Below are 13,218 nucleotides of genomic sequence, written 5' to 3' on the forward strand. Positions count from 1 at the left end.
TCTGGCTTTATTTATGTCATATTTCTTTCCACTGAACAAAGTAAGTTTGAAACACTCTTACATTGATTATTGCTCAGCTCATACAGGAGGTGTGAGACATGAAATCATACTTTTTGCTGTAGCCTTTCATTATGCTAGTAGCAAGATTGGACTTTGGCCTTTTTTATCACCTGCCTCCTAAACTTTGGAGTACCTGCCTCATCTCTTCAATTAGAGTGAATGAAGCTTTATAACTTTATTGCCTCCCAACCTCCCATCCCTTAGCAGCTAGGTTATAGTTTTGGAGGAGATGGTCTTTTGTTTACATTCTGGTTTCTTATTTGCAGCTTATGTTTATTCAGAGCCAGGGCCAGGTTCAGCTGACCATTGAGCTCCTGGACACAGAAGAGGAGAACTCGGATGACCCTGTAGAAGCAGAGGTATGGACAAGTATATTGTAGAAACTGTGTGCTTAGAGAGCCATCCTATACTGAGACTGCCTAGTGATGGTCTTAGAAGGTCAGGACAGCCTCAGGCCTATTACAGGTCAGAACCTGATGCTTCAAATACAGGCCATTCCAGCCATGTATGTATTCAGCGGAATGGAAGGGCTGCCTAGTGGTAGGTACTTAGGGTTGATGGCCATCTCTTTTAGCCGTCAGTAAAGCCATCTCTCAGGACCTCTCATGGTTGGCACCTTTCCTGTTTTTTGTAAAGTATAAGAAACAACAGATGAGGTCATTGGCCACTATCATGTTGATTTTGTGTCATGTTTACTCTTTATCGGGATTGATGAAGCCAAGAGTTCTCGGCCCCATAGAGTGGTTATCATAGCCTGGCCTAGCAGGTAAAGTTAACGAGAGACGGAAGCACTGTGTGTGATGTTGAGGGGCCATGGAAGGGAGATGGTTGTTCTGTGGGAATATTGGCTCCTGGTTGCGAGATCTTTTAAAAAAAAATTTTTGAGATGCCAGAAATCCAGATTTTAATGTGAAAGATACTGATTTTCAGACGTTTGCCACTGTATGTTTTATTCTTTAACAAAACCATCTGTGGGGAAATAAAATTTGTCAGTGAGCCAGTTTCTACCCCTTTATAACTTCTGGTAACTTTTAAAGTATCTCAGACAAACTTTGGGTTTTGTTCCATAACAGGAATTTGAAGCTGTATGTCAATACCAAGTAACGGCATATCATTATGGAAAGATCTTTTTGATGTTAAAATTTAAGGGTGTCTGACAATTTAGTCCTAGAATTTGCTAGACTACCTGAGGAGGATGGAGTCTGGTGTTTGTACTCTCTCTCCACCCCCATCTTGTGTTTATAACCCTAGCGCTGGTCAGACTATGTGGAGCGATACATGAATTCTGATACTACCTCTCCCGAGCTTCGTGAGCACCTGGCACGGAAACCAGTATTTCTCCCAAGGTGAGTGAACTGAATCACACATTAGCAGCATATACTTGCACAGGGATGAGGAACACAAGTTAAATGACTTTCAGATCCTTGGTTTTCGCTTGCTCAGTTTGTTGTTCTGTCTGCTGATCAGCAAGGACACTGAGGACACTGATTCAAGGTTTCTATGGCTGTTCATGCATGAGCTTACCTGCAGCATGTGCCCCAAGGCATCAGAGAAGTGAGAGCTTTTGAGAATCAGCAGTAACTTTCCTGGGTTGGATAGGAGTGTGTGTTGGTCTCCCAAATCTTGATGATTCATGAGGAATCCTCACAGGACTCAGCATGTAGTCGTACTCACAGTGATGACTTGTTATAGCGAAAGAGTACAGAGCTAAATCAGCATGGGGAAAAGGTGTGTGTGACAAAGTCAGAGGAAACCCGGTGCAAGCTTCCAGGAGCCGTCTTCCCTTGCAGTCGCACGGGACACTCCTAATTCCTCCAAGCAACAAATGACAGTATGTTCGAAACTCTGTCTACCAGGGAAGCTCATTAGGAGACTCAGTGCTGGGTTTTTTATTGGGTGATAGTCATGTAGGCACTGTCTGCCTAGCACATACCAAAATTCCAGACTCCCAGAAAGAAAGCAGGTTTTCAGATGAAACCACGTATTTCTGTGAACAGTTTAGGTACATTGAGCCTCTTTTAATGCTTAGGGAATGGTGTAAACTCGCAAAATCCAAGATTTCAGAACCCAGCTAAGTGACAACCTTGATAGCAGTCTTACCAAAAATAATAAGATACCGAGGAATAAATGTAACTGAAGAGGTGAAAGACCTGTACTCTGGAAACTATAAAACACTGATGATAAAAATTAAAGAAGACAAAGAAATGGAAATACATTCCGTGCTCATGGATTGGAAGCAGAAATATTATAATGTTTACGCTACCCAGTGCAGTCTACACATTTAATGCAATACCTACCAATAAACCACAGAGCTAGAGCAAATAATCCTAAAATTTGTATGGAACCACAGAAGACCCCCAATAGCCAAATCCTGAAAAAGAAAAGCAAAGCTGGAGGCATCACAACTCTGGATTTTAAGTTATGTTATAAAGCTGTAATAATGAAAACAGCATGGTACTGGCACAAAAGTAGACACGTAGATCAATAGAACAAAATAGAAAACCCAGTCAGAACAGAAAACTGACCACGATTTTTGTGGTCAGTTAATCTTTGATAAAACAAGAAAGATTATCCAATGGGAATAAGACAGTCTCTTCAACAAATGGTATTGGGAAAACAGGTCAGCTATATGCAAAAGAATGAAACTGGACCACTTGTATACCATATACAAAAATAAATTCAAAATGGGTTTTAAAGACCTACATGGTGAGACCTGGAACCATAAAAATCCTAGAGCAAAGGCAGTAATTTCTTTGGCATCGGCTGTAGCAACATTTTTAAGATAAGTTTCCTGAGGCAAGGGAAACATAAATTCTTGGGACTGTATCAAAACAAAAAGCTCTGCACAGCAAAGGAAATAATCAACAAAGCTAAAAGGCAACCTATAGAATGGGAGAAAATCTTTTTTTTTTTTTTAATTAAAAAAAAATTTTTTATTAACATATAATGTATTATTAGTGTATTATTTGCCCCAGGGGTACAGGTCTGTGAATCGTCAGGCTTACACACTTCACAGCACTCACCATAGCAGATACCCTCCCCAATGTCCATAACCCGTCCACCTTCTCCCTACCCCCTCCAGCTGGCAACCCTCAGTTTTTTTTCGTGAGATTAAGAGTCTCTTACGGATTTCTCCCTCCCGATCCCATCTTGTTTCATTTTTCCTTCCCTACCCCCTATGACTCCCTGCCCTGCCTCTCAAATTCCTATATCAGAGAGATCATATGGTAGTTGTCTTTCTTCAATTGACTTATTTTGCTAAACATAATACCCTCTAGTTCCATCCCCGTCATCGCAAATGACAAAATTTCATTTCTTTTGATGGCTGCATAGTATTCCATTGTATATATATATACCACATCTTCTTTATGCATTCATCTGTTGATGGATATCTAGGTTCTTTCCATAGTTTGGCTATTTTGGACATTGCTGCTATAAACATTCAGGTGCACGTGCCCCTTCGGATCACTACATTTGTGTCTTTAGGGTAAATACCCAATAGTGCAATTGCTGGGTCATAGGGTAGTTCTATTTTCACACTTGATCTTAGCCAAAAGGCCGAGAAGCGATAGGGTAGTTCTATTTTCAACTTTTTGAGGAACCTTCATGCTGTTTTGGGAGAAGATATTGCAAATGATGTATCTGATAAAGAGTTAGTATCCAAAATATATAAAGTACTTACACAACACCTCCCAAAACCAAATAATCCAATTAAAAATGGGCAGGAGGCACCTGGATGGCTCAGTATGTAAAGCGTCCAACTCTTGATTTCGGCTCAGGTCATGATCATAGGGTCATGAGATCAAGCCGTGTGTCTGGCTCCACACTTAGCAGGGATTCTCCTTTGAGATTTTTCTCTCTCCCCTCCCTTCCCCCTGCCAGAACACATGGGTGCACTGGCTTGCTCCGTCTTCCTCTCTCAAATCTAAAAAAAAAAAAAAAAAATGGCAGAAGACACGAACAGACATTGCTCCAAAGAAGACCTGTTGCCGACAGGTAACATGAAAAGGTACTTAACATCACTGATCATCAGGGAAATGCAAATCCAAACTACAATAAGACATTGCCTTAACACCTGTCAGAAGGGCTAACATCAAAAACAGAAGAAACATCATGCTGGCAAGGATGTGGAGAAAAAGGAACCCTCTTGCACTGTTGGTGGGAATGCAAACTGTACAGCCACTGTGGAACACAGTATGGAGGTTCCTCAGAAAGTTAAAAATAGAACTACCCTATGACTCAGGAATTGCACTACTGGGAATTTACCCCATAGAATCCAAAAAGGTCAGAGGGCTACATGCACCCCTATGTTTAGAGCAGCATTATCTCTAATAGCCAAGATACAGAAGTAGCCTAAGTGTCCATCAGTAGATGAATGGATAAAGAAGATGGGGTGTGATATACAATGGAATATTACTCAGCCATAAGAAGCAATGAAATCTTGGCATTTGCAACAACATGGGTGTAGGTAGAGAGTATTCTAGAGTTTTATGCCAAGTGAAGTAAGTCAGTCAGAGAAAAACAAGTACCATATGATATCACTCATCTGTGGAATTGAAGAAACCAGACACAGGGAAAGGAAGAGACAAACCAAGAAACAGACTCATTTAACTATAGAGAACAAACTGATGGTCACCAGAGGTGGGGGTGGGGGTGACATAGGTGATGGGGATTAAGGAGGGCACTTGTCACAATGAGCACTGGGTGATGTCTGGAAGTGTTGAATCACTATATTGTATACTTGCAACTAATACAACACTGTGTAGTTAACTATACTAGAATTACATTTTTAAAAAATAATGAAGTAGAGCTCTCTTTTGAAGATAGTAGAAAGAACCCATAAAAGAATAGCAGGCTTAGGTCTGCTATATTCACTTCACAGAATTTTAAAAATGTCCTCCCTATTTATGGGCAGTGTATTGTTGGTCCTGTGAGGATGAAAATGAAGTTGCAGAAGTAGAAAAAAGGTTGTGCTGTAGTAGAGTAGTTTTCTTCCTTCCCAGAAGCTCAGAATTGAAATCCCAGGTCTTAGGTTTCCAGAAAGGTATTATACCAATACAGATGGTCCCCCACTTAGGATAGTTGGACTTAAATGATTTTTGGATTTACAATGGTACAAAAGCAAGGCACACTCACTAGAAGCCATTTTGGAATTTGGAATTGGGTCTTTTCCCAGGCTAGCGAGCTATGGTGTGGTCCTCTTACGGTGCTGGGCAGGGGCTGCAGCTCCCAGTCAGCCTCAGGAGCACAAGGGGCAAGAGCTGACATGCTTAGCACCGTGCTCTGCCCATCCAGCCACTTTGTTTGCATATTCCAGTTAGTAGTCAATAAATTACATGACATGCAGCACTTTATTATAAAACAGGCTTTGTGGTAGAGGATGTTGACCAGTAGTAGGCTAAAGTGTGTTCTGAGCACTTTGAAGTGGGCTAGCCTAGGCTGTGATGCTTAGTCAGTAGGTTAGGGATAAAATGCACTTTTGACTTAAAGTATTTCCAACATCTCATCGGGCCGTAACCCCTAAGTCAAGGAAGATCTGTGTTATTATTATAATCGGAGTTCTAATCGGAACATGGAAAAAGGGGGATGTGAGCCAAAAGGGTCCTGCCAGCCTCTTCACTCTTGATTCATTTGGCAGACATCGGAGCAGCTGTTCTGTGCCAGGCCTCTCTTCAACAAAACAGGCTTAGTCTCTAGGGTTATGGAGTAGTACAATAAGCATACCGTGTATTTCTCACCAGGTTGGCCATGTTTTTAAAAGATTTATAACCTGGCTGTAGAGGGTGTGGGCTAGGAAAGCACTTCATATTCTGTGGGGAAAATATAAATTGATACCATCATTCTGGGGCCAGGGCGATAAAAATATATGGGAACTTTACCTTATAACTTTGGTTTCTAATAATTTGCCTTAGCAGCTATTGGAGCTGAGTTCTCAGTCTTTTTGGCCTGGAGATCCCTTACATTTTTAGAGACTGAATATTTCAAAAAGCTTTTGTTTATGTGGGTTATATCAGGTAACACTTTTTTTTGAAGATTTAATTATTTACAGGAAGGGGGAATGCGTGAACGAGGGAGGGGAACAGGGAGAGGAAGAGACTGTCAAGCAGACTCCCTGCTGAGTATGGAGCCCCAGCCCTGGCCTCCGGGCTCCATCCCATGACCCTCAGTCATGACCTGAGCCCAAACCAAGTAGTCCCACACTCAACCGACTGAGCCACTCCGGCGCCTCCTTCATTGTTCATTTTTTGAAAAAATAGCTGACAGTACTCCAGGATGGTTAGTCCGTTGTTCCTTCAGGTAAAAATAGTGACCCATTTCCCATTCGGGCAGTGCTTTGGCACACTGTGGTTCCGTATGTGTAGTTCCCATTTTACCACACAACATATTAAAAGGATGTATACTAAGGGGCTAGGATTTGACAAAATATGTTTATTGCTTCATCAAGGATTTTTTTTTTTTTAAAGATTTAGATTTATTTTTTTAGAGATGCCTACGTTGCTCAGTTGGTTACATGTCTGCCTTCGGCTCAGGGTCATGGGATTGAGTCCTACATCAGGCTCCCTGCTCAGCAAGAGGCCTGCTTCTCCCTCTACCTGCGGCTCCCCCTGCTTGTGCTCTCTCTCTCTGGCAAATAAGTAAATAAAGTCTTTTTTTTTTTTTAAGTTTTTTTATTTGAGAGAGAGGGCAGCGGGGAGGAGCTGAAGCAGAGGGAGAGGGAAACTTAAACAGACTCTGCGCTGATTCACCCTGAGATCATGACTTGAGCTGAAACCAAGAGTTGAACACTTAACTGACTGAGCCACCTAGGCATCCACATCATGCATATTCTTTTTTTTTTTTTTTAAGATTTTATTTATTTATTTGACAGAGAGATCACAGGTAGGCAGAGAGGCAAGCAGAGAGAGAGGGGGAAGCTGGCTCCCCACTGAGCAGAGAGCCCGATGTGGGGCTCGATCCCAGGACCCTGAGATCATGACCTGAGCTGAAGGCAGAGGCTTTAACCCACTGAGCCACCCAGGCACCCCCATCATGTACATTCTTAAATGAAACCAGCTTTCCTCATTTTTTTTTTTAAGATTTTCTTAGAGACTGAATATTCCAGAAAGTTTTTAATGTGGATTATATCAGGTAACATTTTTTAAAGATTTATTTATTCAGAGAGAGAAAGAGAGCATGAGCAGAGTGAGGAGCAGAGGAAGAAGCAGACTCCTAGCTGAGCAGGGAGCCCAACTTGGGGCTCAATCTCCAGGACCCTGGGATCATGACATTAGCCAAAGGCAGATGCTTAACTGACTGAGCCACCCAGGCACCCTCAGCTTTCCTCTTTTAATTGCCAGAACATGGCCTGAGAAGAATACAAAGGTTTCTAAGAACATTTTGGTGCCACCGGCATTTTTATTCACCATTACTTTTGCACTGCCAGTGTAAATGTTAACATAGGAAAACATGGTTTTTTTTATATATGTTTCAGTATTTTTATGTTTTAGTATTATTATGAAAATAGTAGATCTCCTGAAAAGGGGCTTGGGGGCCCCCAAGGGTCCTTGGACCAAAAAACTGCAGGCCTACAGAAATACATGTATACCAGATACTCACTAAGCAATGTTTGTTGCCATAGCAAAGTGTTAGCAACTGTGTAACTGTCTAGCTGACAAGCTTTCTTCTGCTTGCTTTTGGAGAGAATTCAGCTTTAAATACCTTCCAGGGCATCCATTCATGTGAATTGTCCTCTTAACTATATATATAAGATACAGGAATTATGTACCATCTTTGGGGGGAATTGAAAAAATAGGCATTCTAATAACCATCTTTGTTCCGTGGTTCAGGTGAGGAGCCCTTAGTGGTTCCTGTTAAGGGATGGTTCAGTTAAGGGAGCAGATCAAGAGAATGTGACGAAAGAAATTTTCACATTAAGTGAAAAACGGAGAATAATATAATATATAGTATGATCTTTAGTCTTTAAAAACATCCCAAGGCAGAACTATAGTGAGTGATTATGGAGAGGCTTAGGAGGTTTAAAATCAAAGCTGTTCTCAGTGCTTACCTCTTCTGGGGCATGTGGGATTCAGAGAATCTGGGGTAGGCGAGGTTGAAGATTTCTGCCTTTTATTCTGTGTATCTCTGCATTTGAAACTTTTTTTTTTTTTTAAACAATGAAACCATTGGGGAGAGAGATGTATAGTTAATATATATAGCTAAGTTAGAGCATACACACACACACACACACACACCCCACACACATGCACTAAAAGTATATATAAAGTATATATATTTTTAAAAATATAAAAGTATATGTAACTGAAAAGTGTGTGTGTGTGTGTGTGTGTGTGTGTATCTGGTTATGTAACTAAAATTATGATAAGTGCTAAAAAGGCATATGACAAGGAGAACCCCTTTGAGGGGACTCATGGGAAGTCGCATCTGGGCGAGCTCTGATCCTGTAGGGCTTCTCTACTCCGTAGGAATCTGAGGCGAATCCGGAAATGTCAGCGTGGTCGGGAACAGCAGGAAAAGGAAGGGAAGGAAGGAAACAGCAAGAAGACCATGGAGAATGTGGATAGCCTGGATAAACTGGAGTGTAGATTCAAGCTGAACTCCTACAAGATGGTGTACGTGATCAAGTCAGAGGACTACATGTACCGGAGAACAGCCTTGCTCCGGGCTCATCAGGTAAGAACCAGTCACAGAATGTCTCCGCGCCCTTCCTCCCCGGCTGGGCCCAGGGCTACCGCAGGGTCCTGGTTGTTCCTCTCCCTTTCTGAGAACCACCGCTTGTTGTGAGTGGTGAGTTGTTGAGTTGTTGAGTAAGCAGAGGTATTAGGCTGTTAAAGATGTCCAAATGAAGGTCCGCAAACTGTGTGCCTCAAACAACAGAAATTTATTGTCCTACAGTTCTGGAGGCTAAAAGTCAAAAATTGACGTGTGGCAGGGTTGGTTCGAACCAGGGCAGGGAGGGAGAATCTTTCCCATGCCCTCATCTGCTTCACACAGCATTTTTCCCTGTGTGCCTGTGTCCAGTGCCCCCCTTTCAGGGCCTGGTCATACTGGACTCTAGGTCCACCTTCCTATCGTCTGACTGCATCTTAACTGATTACATCTGCAACAACTTTATTTCTAAGTTAGGTCACAATCTGAGGTACAGACAGGAGGACTAACACAGTGATTTGCAGAGGACACAGTTCAACCCACAGCAGCCAGTGGCACCTCAGTAAAGCTCCGCCCAGTTTTGGCATTTCACAGGGTATTGCTTATGAATTCTGTCTGTTCTTGCATGCCATCCCGATTGTGAAAGCTTTCTGGTATGGTTTTGGAGCAGGATTGTGCCGGGCCCTGGGGCACAGCCATGAAGTAGAGCGTATGAAATGGTGTGATACGCACAATGAAGGAGAGAAACTAGGTGAGGCGATTGTGGGTAGCTGGCATGCAGGCCCTGTTTGTGTGGGGGCAGACTTCCCTTAGGAGGTGACCCTTGAGGTTGGAACAACGACCAGGATGCATCTTGGTGAGGAGTTGAGGGATAGTGCTTTCTAGATGAAGGAAACCAGCAAATGCAATGCCAGAAGGGAGGAAAGGACTCAGCATGTGTGAGAAACTAGAAGCATCAGCATGGCTTGAGCCAGGGAGGGTGGGCAGAGACATCATCACTAGTCTTGTAGACCATGGTTTGGATTTTGTTTGCAGTACTGGGGGACGTTGTTGACAGGATGGCTTGGACTGCTGTTCATCCCAGTGGGGATGATTTGGGGCATGAAGTTGGAAAGGCAAAGAATGCTCAAAAGACTGCTCTTGTCCAAGTGAGATGTGACGGTGACCCGGGCTAGCAGGAATTCTAAGAATTAGGTCAGAGGTACAATTTGGGTATAGAGTTGTCAGGATGCAGTAATGATCAGATAGACGTGAGTGGATAAGAGAAAAGAGAACATCAAGGATGATGCCTGGTCTTGTGTTGGTTTTTGGTTTTGTTTCTGCTTGAGAAAATGGGCAGTTTAGGGGCATAATCTGTTGATAGGAAGGGGGTTGGGGGCACATCAAGCACTGTGTTTTGGACTGATGAAGTGTGAAAGGACTAGAGGTCATTCAAGTGAGAGAAGTTGGATGGGTGATTCAGTAGATTTCCCTCATGACACTGTGTGTTGTGGGTCTGGTGCAGATTATTCCAGGAGCTGGGTAGCACCGAATTCATCTTGGCATTCCTCCTCTGCCTCACACATAGGCATCGGTAAATATTTGGTGGCTGGGTAGGTAGGACCATACACTCCCCTGGAGATCTGCTGTGCCCCATGCCCTGCTGGGCAGGGCAGGGTAATACCGTAAAGGGAAAGCGGGTTTTAAGCCCTTTGCCTTGTGCCGTCTTACTTAGAAGTGGATTGTCACGCTGACAGAAGGACCTCATAGCTGCGACTAGTTGTGTCTCATTCAGGTACATTAGAGGCATCTGGGCTGCTAGTTTAAAAACTCAGATTGGGGCGCCTGGGTGGCTCAGTGGGTTAGAGCCTCTGCCTTCAGCTCGGGTCATGATTCTGGGGTCCTGGGATCAAGCCCCACATTAGGCTCTCTGCTCAGCTGGGAGCCTGCTTCCCCCACCCCCGCCACCTGCCTCTGCCTACTTGTGATCTCTGTCAAATAAGTAAAATCTTTAAAAAAAAAAAATTCAGATTGATGAAAACGAGGAAATCTGTATTTTTATCAGGTTACCTAGTTGATACTAATGAATGCTAAAAATGAGAACTACTGAGCTCGTTCTGCTAAGACCCTGGGTCGACATTTCTTTAGGGGCTTTATGGGCTCCAACTCTTCACCTACTCTGTGTTCTTAGCCTCTTTTCTGTTTTCTTCTTTAAACAGAGACTCCTAACTAACCAGTAGTATCAAAGGCTTGACCACACATCTTTTCCCCTGCTACTTTAGGAGAAAATTAGGCTTTGTATTTGAAGAGGGATTTTTTTGGTTTTATTTGTTTGTTTTTTGTTTTAGTTCATGGTTTTTTTCTTGTTCTCTTTCGCAGTCCCATGAGCGTGTGAGCAAGCGGCTACATCAGAGGTTCCAGGCCTGGGTGGACAAATGGACCAAGGAACACGTGCCCCGTGAGATGGCAGCAGAGACCAGCAAGTGGCTCATGGGTGAGGGGCTGGAGGGCCTGGTGCCCTGTACCACCACCTGTGACACAGAGACCCTGCACTTTGTAAGCATAAACAAGTACCGTGTCAAATACGGCGCAGCGTTCAAAGCCCCGTAACCACAGAGCAGGAGCAGGTAACTGAGGGGGTGTGTGTGGGGAGTGCGCGCACTCACGCACACTGAAGAAACAAGGAAGATGCCTTTCAAGCCTCACTGGGCCTCTCTGGGACATGGCCACCTGATCAGTGTGTGGCTGGTGCAACCTGGCACCAAGTGGGCTGCATAGAAGGAACGTGGATACCATACAAAGCCGGAGCTGGAACTTTTCCCAAGGGGTTTGGGGTGTTAGCCTGCCCTGGAGGGGAAGGAAATCCGTGCAAGCACAGAGACGCGCAGCTCGCTTGCACACACCAGCAGAGCTAAGACTGGAGTCTCCTGGGGCCTGACCTTCGATGAAGGAGCCAGACGCTGTTCACACCTTGACTGGATGGGCGTGCACTGACAGACTGGGGAAGGACTCACCGCTCAGATGGATTGTAACTCTGATGGTCACTGCTCCTCTCCTCCCCACAAAAGGAAAAAAAACTGGATTTGATTTTTTTTTTTCTTTTTCTTTTTCTTCCTGGTCACTCGAGCACATCTAGATCACCCATTAGATTTTATCTGGGACCTGCAGTTTGGCTTTGGGATTGATCATCTTGTGGGTTTTTCCTGACGAATCCCTCGCTGCCCACCCTTTACATTCTCCTCTGGTTCTCAACCTCAGCAAGTTCAAATCCGTCGTCCTTTTTAGCTCCCGTGGAACTGTTTTGTACCTGCTTCTTTACTAGTCTACCCTAGTGCCATCCACCAGCTTTACTCTCTGACACACACACACACACACACACACAATTTTAACTTGGTTTTTTCTTTTTCTTTTTTTTTGTAAATAATGTACATACTGTCGATTTTTTATTAAAAGAAATATGCTTTGATGTGCTAGCATAACTGCTCTAGCTTCTTGTGTACCATAGTTCTATGTGGCTCAGATTTAGTACCTGTGAACAGATGTATAAGACATTTATTACACTTTTTACCAAAGGGAGTTACTGTTGTAGTACTTTTGTGTAAAACTTGTCTCCCCCTTGCCCCTACTTTTTTTCTTTTTTCCTTTTGTCCCTTTCATTTTTTTCCCTTTTTTTCTTTTCTTTTCTTTTCTTCTTCTTCTTTTTTTTGTAAATAAATAAAGCTTGGTTCTTACTTAAGGAATGAACTCTCAACCCAAGTCCCTTCTCCTCACCAGAGAACTACTGTGGAACAGGGATTTGGGCTTCAGTTCCTTACCCTCGGCACAAACGAAAATTTGCTTTAAATACTTAGCAGTTCATTGCACTTGTCTCAAATCAAAATATTCCAAATTTTTAAAATAGAACACTTCATTCTTTTAGTACATGTTTTTCTCCTTATTTCAACTGTTTGGAAATATTTTCTATTTGGGCAGTTGTCCGGCTATTTAGTTTGCATTTCTGTGTTGTTTTTCTTATCCTTAATTGGAAATGGGGGTGAACGACTTAAATACCAAAGCAGTATTTGAAGGAAATGCATACAAGGCGTGTGGTATAAATGGGGTTGGGAGAGAGATTTGCTACATTATTAGCAACTGCAAATGGAATATATATTTTTTTAATTACATAAATTTAGACTGGTAGACCAGACATTTAAACTGAGTGAGTAGTTGTTTTATAGGTCTTTAACCTGGAGTTTCTGAACAAAGACCAACTGAACCCCTCCCAGTACTCTGGTAGATTTATTCTCCATCAACCATTACCCTAGTCTCAGTCGTTAAGTAAGCAGTAGTGTTTTGTGTGGTTTTTGTTTGCTTAAAAACCCCCAACACTGCCACCGAAGACTACAAGTTTGGGGGCTTCTGAACTTTAAAAACAGATGGTATAGACTTATATTTTAGACTATTGTTGTTGCAGAGGGAACAGGAGACTCTGAGCCCCAAAATGTAGGGAGTGGTAATAGAGCCTTGTGGGAGGAGATAGTAGGGTGAAGCTAA

At 42.9% G+C, this 13,218-nt stretch overlaps 1 protein-coding gene across 1 annotated transcript; it reads left to right on the top strand.

Annotated features, from left to right (window-relative positions):
• Positions 1-232: 232 nt before the first annotated feature.
• Positions 233-12,436, top strand: LOC122898034 (paired amphipathic helix protein Sin3a-like). The gene is made up of 4 exons (XM_044236201.1): positions 233-419; positions 1,312-1,406; positions 8,523-8,730; positions 11,065-12,436. Exons 1-4 carry the CDS (start codon positions 330-332, stop codon positions 11,293-11,295), a joined length of 624 nt encoding a protein of 207 aa, XP_044092136.1. The 5' UTR covers positions 233-329; the 3' UTR covers positions 11,296-12,436.
• The last annotated feature ends 782 nt before the right edge of the window (positions 12,437-13,218 follow it).

The sequence above is a fragment of the Neovison vison genome, unplaced genomic scaffold, assembly GCF_020171115.1.
Source record: "Neovison vison isolate M4711 unplaced genomic scaffold, ASM_NN_V1 Scaffold_093, whole genome shotgun sequence".
Taxonomy (NCBI): Eukaryota; Metazoa; Chordata; class Mammalia; order Carnivora; family Mustelidae; genus Neogale; species Neogale vison.

Excerpts from the sequence above, each read along its gene's own strand:
- LOC122898034 (XM_044236201.1), top strand. The coding sequence starts at position 330 with ATGTTTATTCAGAGCCAGGGCCAGGTTCAGCTGACCATTGAGCTCCTG. Across the intron at positions 420-1,311 it reads ATGACCCTGTAGAAGCAGAG|CGCTGGTCAGACTATGTGGA; the intron begins GTATGGACAAGT and ends TTATAACCCTAG. Across the intron at positions 1,407-8,522 it reads AAACCAGTATTTCTCCCAAG|GAATCTGAGGCGAATCCGGA; the intron begins GTGAGTGAACTG and ends TCTACTCCGTAG.